Genomic DNA, 7,071 nt, shown 5'->3' with positions numbered 1-7,071 from the left:
TGGAATCTTAGCACGCATCATCACGTGCTTATGCACTGTTTTTTGGGAGACGTCGTTTTTAGTGGTGGATGTATTATTGCTACTAGCACTGAAATACACTAGCGGGACATTTTATTTCTTAGTATTTTTTTGGCTCTATACATCAGTACTATCATTAGAATTGCATTGTTACAAAGGTTGAATGTAATTGGTATCTCTTAATATTAATACGTTTCCTTTAATAAAAAATTCATCACGCGCCGAGTCACACATTTTTGATAGGGGAATCTTGCTTAGCCGTTGTCGCTCTTCCTAATTGGACGCCCGCTGCGAAATAATCGAGGAGGAGCAAGTGCGCCACTGGGCCGTGACTATTGATATCGAGGGTCGGGAGCTGTCCGGAGATATTTCGGCCGACCGACCGCGATATAGAAATGCCTGAGCACGTAGTCTCACGGAACAAAGGAATATCATGGGGGAGGAAGCTCTGGGAGCGCATAAATCAAATGGGACGACTTGGGACTTGTGAACGAGATATTCCTTGTCCCTGTCCAAGAGCCAATGATTCTTCCGGTTATGGGTTTCGTCCAGGTCTATTCTTTTGAGCTAATATAAACACGTAGCAGTACTGCTGGCAATTGTTTTGTTTTATTTTGATCGTACGAGCAACTGCCTCTTGGCTAGTGGAGTGCTGGGTGCGTGGACAGACAAATATAATGGAGGACATAAATATATGGTAGGTAAATCATAGACTAAATCGGAGATTTTCTCTATCTAGGACATAAATATATGGTAGGTATGCAAATATAATGGAAAACATGAGCACACAACTTTATGTAGCAAAAACCTTAAGATGTTGTTAGTTGCTTGTAGTACTAGTATAAACTGCCGTACCCGATCAAGCACGGAAATGAACATCCCACAAATCACCTACACACAGAATGGAGAGGGCAGCGCAGCAAGTTTTGAGCAATGCTGGGCAGTTAGTGGGGGAGGAGTTTCGGCTGCTCCGCACCGTTGGTGGCGAGGTTGCCGAGCTGAGGGACGAGCTGGCAACCATGAGCGCCCTCCTCCGCATGCATACTGAAGCCGAAGACGGTGCCGTGGACCACTTCGTCCGCGAGTGGATGAAACAGCTCCGTGAGCTCGCCTACGATGCTGAGGACTGCATCGACCTTTACATATTCCGCATCAAGTGCGGGCCGAAACTCGGCGTCTACATCTGGTGCAAGCGCCAGTTTGAGAGGCTTTTGCCTCGCTATCGTCTCGCTGGGAAGATGAGGGCCCTCCGAGCCCGTGCTGTGGCAATCAGCGAGCGCCATGCTCGTCATGGCGTCAGCCGCGACGCACTGGGCCGCTCTCGTTCTTTAGCTCTTGTGCCGGTGCTGGGGGCGTCCGCGCATGCTCTCCGGCCTACCAACGACCCTGACCAGTTGGTTGGCGTCGCAGAACAGGCTATCGACCTGGCCAACAAGGTGCAGGCTGTGACTGACAAAGAGCGCGACATGAATTTAAAGGTGTTCTCTATCGTGGGGTTTGGAGGGCTTGGAAAAACTACACTTGCCATGGAGGTGTGCCGGCAACTGGAGACGGATTTCGACCGCCAAGCGAATGTGTCTGTGTCTCAGGCGTTCGATGGCGGAAAGGACCTGCAGGTACTGCTGAAACGCGTGCTTCACCAGGTTGCCAAGGCCAAATCGCAAAATGATAAAGGCATCAATGAAGAGGTGAATGATTCACTTGGTGCAATTGACGCCATGGATGTTGATCAGCTGGCCACCAAGCTTAAGGAATTTCTCGATGACAAGAGGTAAACATGTGGCATCATTAGCATTACTTTAGCATTATTTTTCTCTCTAATTTGTGTTGCATAGTTATTTCGGACTGTATTGTCATAAATCTTACAAATGAAATAATATTGTTCAATTGCAATAGCCTACTATTCCCTTTTCGTAAACTTAACTCATATTTGAAGAAATTTTTAGTTTTTCTGACCTGCAAATGCTTATTTACTTGTTTATTTGCTCAATGTTTCATGTTTAGCATTAAAACTACTATTTGTCTTCATCTTTACTGCGATCCTTACAAATGATTGTCCTGGTTAAGGCGTGGTGATCATTACATCTCTCCATCCTGCACTTAGTTCCTATATAAATCAAAACAACCTCTTGACCCTGTATCAAAAAATGACATAACACGTACTTCGAGTAATAAAGCGCCCTTTATCGAAAAAACATATGTCTCCTAATATTTTTCCCAGCAAAGAAAAATAAACTGCCGATTATCAAAATCACTCACAATACACCATTGATTTTTCACCACATATTGTTATGTGTTGTATTTAGTTCCTCATTCTCCGTAAAGGCCGGCAAAGACCTACTTATGGGTAAGGGAGATACCCTTATTCGGCTAATATTTTGGAGCAAGGCATTTCAAGAACCCTAAGAACTTTTCATACTCTATGGTTGGGCCATGTATACCTCTTGTTGAGCTAGGGCGTGGACTACGATCAGGCACGTGGGTAGCGCTATGTAGGCTGGAATACTAATTTATAATGCAATGATTTCACAAGAGTAGTATTACAGCCTTCATGGCTAGAAGCAAATCTGTACCGCATCACAGTTGTGGAGTTGTGCAACTGGATTATGAGGGAGAACTGTTTATTTCAGTTAACCAACAGTTGTTGATATCGGATTACTGGTACTCCCTCTGTTTTTATATGTAAGGCCACCACGTATTTCGAGGTAGAACTTTGAATAATAATTTGTTCAACAAAATACGAGTTCTATGTCACCAAAAGTATACCATTAGATTCATATTTGAAAGATGTTTCTAATAATTTATTTTTATGTCATATAACTTATATATTTGGTTGGCAAAATTATCAATCAAAGTTTTGGCCCTGAAAACGAAGTGACCTTACATATGGAAACGAAGGGAGTAGATGACGACCTATATATGAAGATGGGAGTGGCACACCTAGTCGGGGCAGAGCCAGGGTCAACCTGAGGAAGCGACTAGGTCATGCTAATAGATGACGACCTCTATATGAACGTACTAATAATTAGCCCATCTTATCATCATTATCTGATTAATTGCTGCTGAAACTAGCTGACCCATCAAAATAAAATTGCAGTCAGAGAATCATTTCTCACAATAAATTCCATATCTGCTTGAGTGGTCCGCCCCCTCTGAAACTCACTAGTGCTTAAAACACAAAAAGGGTTGAAATTTGCCAATTCCTCTCCATTGTGAAGGACATTGGTAGAATAGAACCCTTTTATGCCGTGGGTAACTTGGAGAAATCATGAACTTTTGAGCAAAACTTTATGACCACTTTCAGAAACACAAATTTATAATATTTTGGATAATTTTTAAATTCCTTCTAGCGCAAAAAAATGATTTTTTCAACATCACAAGAGAACTTAGAAGGGAATATTGTAAATCATACATGAAAATTTTAGTTCGTTTCTTTTTATGTCCCTAATATACATTCAAAAAATTGTATGATATTGAAAAAAAAATTAAAAATATCCTTCAAAGTTTTCTTAATGTTCTTCCAATGTTTTCACTGTCCATAGTTATTTTCGTTAATACCCAAACTGTTAGTACACTCGATAATGGTCAGGGCTGATTGTGGCGTAATGGGAACAATTTCTATATATCCATTATTCATTTGTATTGTCCATGTATCCTCTTATAGCATATTTTCTAATTTGTTTTCTCAAAACAAACTTTTAATGCTGACTCATTAAGATAATTAGGATTCCTTTAATTTCCATTGACTTTATTAGGGAATTCGCACTATTTATCTGATTTTTGGTGTGTTTCATTTTCTCAAAACTAAGGACATGGCTTCAGCCTGATCAACAAAAGTTATTTGCATTTATATAGATTGTTTAGCATTATATATCTTACCCAACAATGTTATTCGAAAAACACACGGAAATTAATAAATAATACTATTTTATGAAACATCTTATAATTTTTCTCCTTTGAGTCTCTTATATGTCAACTCTTTTCTTCTCACACTGTCCCACGGGCCAGGTTCATCTTTGAAACCATTCGCCTTTAGTCCATTTGCTTGAAATAACCACATATAGATTTAATCCAATCTACATTTGTACTTAATATATTTTAGAATATCTTCCTTCAACGCTGTCAACTTCAACATTTATGCTTATATGGATATTTTAGCACTAAGATGGATGACAATATTTTTCCAAATTAAAACCCAATGAAGTCATTATAAAAATAAATTAATTTTTACTTAAAATATTGGGGTCCCCTTTTGATCGTGTATCCCTCAACTCTACGTTTCACACTATTTTGTTGGATCCACATGTCGGCCACCTTTAACCCGTCCATTCCTTACTTTCTTCAAGCGACAAAGATGAACTGAATATCAACTTTCTATTCTTTTAGCGTAGAAATGGTAAACAATAAATTACTAAATATTCTCCTAGAATCTATTTTATTTCATTTGCAAACTTTGGATTTAATAACCTTGTGCACGGTGGTTGCCAATGTTTAGAAGAATTGTGCCTAAGGATTTACATTCTTAGATTTTTCTTGAAGGAAGACACCTTTTGTTGATTGTATATCTTCCTAACTCTAAATTACCTGCAATGAAATCAGGTACCTGATTGTGGTCGATGATGTATGGACAATATCAGCTTGGGATGCCATCCAGTCCAAGTTGCCAAGTAGCAGACACGGCAGCAGAATCATTGTGACCACTCGGATAGATAGTGTGGCCAAAGAATGCAGTGATCCTACTATTGGCATCTACCCTATAAAGCAACTCAATTTGGCAGATTCTACGAAGCTATTCATGAGTAAAGCATTTGGATCTGTGGAGGCTTCATGCCCCACGGAGTTAGAAAGCACAATGAACAAGATTTTAAAGAAGTGTGGTGGCCTGCCACTCGCAATTATTAGCATTGGTAGCCTCTTGGCGAGCTATAGATCACCAGAGAGCAAGGACATGTGGGACACAATATGCAAATCAATCGGTTCTCAGATGGATAGCAGCCCTACCTTGGAGGGGATGAGGCAGATAATCACACTCAGCTACAACCACCTGCCTTATAATCTCAAGGGCTGCATGATGTATCTTTCCATTTTTCCAGAAGACTATGAGATCAGGACCATTCGACTCTTGTACAGATGGATTGCTGAGGGATTGGTTGAGGAAAAACGGGGGTTGACTCTGAAGGAGGTTGCAGAGTCTTATTTTGATGAACTGATTAGTAGGAGCATGATTGTTCCAACTTCCGGCATGGGCTACAATGGGAGGGCGAAGGCGTGTCGGGTGCACGACATGATGCTTGAGGTCATGGTGTCCAAGTCCTTGGAAGCCAACTTTGTTAGCGTGGTAGGTTCGCAGTACGAGGGGGTGTCATATGATAGGATTCGCCGCCTCTCCATCCATGATGCACCCATGGAGTCTTCATCCAAGAAACAAAATAAGAAAAAAATAGCAGGGCACGGCAAGAGTAATGGCATGAAGTGTGTTCGGTCACTAACCATGTTTGAGATCGAAGGGCATAGTATCCTCAGTCGCCTGCGAGAGTTCACCCTACTGAGGGTACTTGATCTAGAAGGCTGCAAGGGCCTAGAAAACAAGCATGTGAAACATATCTGCGGGATGTATCTCCTAAGGTTCTTGAGCTTGAGGAGCACAGAGGTCAGCGTGTTACCTAAAAAAATTGGTGAGCTAGAGCATTTGCAGATGCTTAATGTTGATTGGACGTGCATTGAGGAGCTACCAGAAGAACTAACAAAGCTGGAGAAACTTGAGCATGTAGACTTCCGCAACAAGCATGACTGGTCCATTATGTGGACTCCGCCGCAAGGACTCTCTAAAATGAAGGCGTTGCGGGAGGTGAATTACATAATTGTAAATGACGTCCATGTTGCCAAAGAAGTGGGTGAACTAGGGCAACTGCGGCAGATAGGTATCTGGGTCTCTCATGAAAATCAAGAGGTTCTCCCAGAGCTTGCATGTTCCCTGAGCAAGAGATACTCCCTCCGGTCCCTGTCCATTGGTTGCTTTGAGCAAGGCCCTGTGAACTTCCTCCTTCAAATGGAATCTCCGCCACGACTCCTCCGACACTTATACATTGATGGTGATATCAACGAACTTCCCAACTGGGTCGGGTCACTAGCATATCTTATTGATATTGACATTATGAACACATGCCTTGTTGGTGATCAACTATTTGGCGTCCTCTGTAAGTTGCCTAACCTGCAGAAAATCTGGCTGGGGCCGAGAGGCTACATTGGCCATGAGCTGGTTGCACGCACTGCCCACAACTTCCCTATGCTGAGAAATCTTGTGTGCCATTGTACAAGTATGCATCCAACGCTTCAGTTTGAAAATGGATCAATGGATAAGCTCGAGGGGCTTAGTGTGGAATTCGGTGCCGATGGGAGGAGTCTTGTTGGAATCCAGCATTTGCCCAACCTTAAAGAGGTGGAGCTCATCGGTGTCAAAGACAACTCTACACTGAGCAACTCATTGGACCAGCTGATAGCAGAGAGTAAGACACGCAAAGAGCACAACCAGTTCAAAGTTGTAGCGAAGTACCAGTGATGGTGACTCTGTTTGCTGGGTTTGTTCGTTTGTTTGTTTCTTTGTACTTTAACTTATGTAGCGTGTTGGTACATCTGGTGGCAACGCAGGGAAATTGTGAAAGGTGAGAATGTGAGTCCTCCGAAAAGTTCAGCTTTTGCTATTAACGCTTTGACATCAAATTTTGGTTCAGTTAAACATAATACAGTGGAAAAAGAGGTGAAATGGTCAAAACCGCCAAGGGGCCATCGGAAATTAAATGTGGATGCTTCTTATCATCTTGATGGATCTGGATCTGCAGGCATTGTCTTGCGGAATGATAAGGGTGAGGCTATAGCTGGAGAGATTTGCTTACTGAATAATCTGATGTGTTCAGCCTCGGCTGAAGCTACGGCGCTGTTAAGAGGTCTACAATTTCTTGAGCGGATTGGGTGTGACTCGGCGTATGTTGAATCGGATTCTTTGGAGTTAATTCAAGCATGCAATGGAGATACTGATTTGCTCAGTCCTTATAC

General features: G+C 42.0%; 1 protein-coding gene across 1 annotated transcript; it reads left to right on the top strand.

Moving 5' to 3' along the window:
* The first annotated feature begins 920 nt into the window (after positions 1-920).
* LOC124656737 (disease resistance protein Pik-2-like) lies at positions 921-6,577 on the top strand. Its single transcript, XM_047195429.1, has 2 exons — positions 921-1,789; positions 4,618-6,577. The coding sequence occupies exons 1-2, from the start codon at positions 921-923 to the stop codon at positions 6,575-6,577; spliced, it is 2,829 nt and encodes a 942-aa protein (XP_047051385.1).
* The last annotated feature ends 494 nt before the right edge of the window (positions 6,578-7,071 follow it).

The sequence above is a fragment of the Lolium rigidum genome, chromosome 5 (genome assembly GCF_022539505.1).
Source record: "Lolium rigidum isolate FL_2022 chromosome 5, APGP_CSIRO_Lrig_0.1, whole genome shotgun sequence".
Classification (NCBI taxonomy): Eukaryota; Viridiplantae; Streptophyta; class Magnoliopsida; order Poales; family Poaceae; genus Lolium; species Lolium rigidum.
The sequence above is the reverse complement of the archived record's forward strand: the minus strand, read 5'-3'. Positions and strand labels throughout refer to the sequence as shown.

Excerpts from the sequence above, each read along its gene's own strand:
- LOC124656737 (XM_047195429.1), top strand. The coding sequence starts at position 921 with ATGGAGAGGGCAGCGCAGCAAGTTTTGAGCAATGCTGGGCAGTTAGTG. Across the intron at positions 1,790-4,617 it reads GAATTTCTCGATGACAAGAG|GTACCTGATTGTGGTCGATG; the intron begins GTAAACATGTGG and ends CAATGAAATCAG.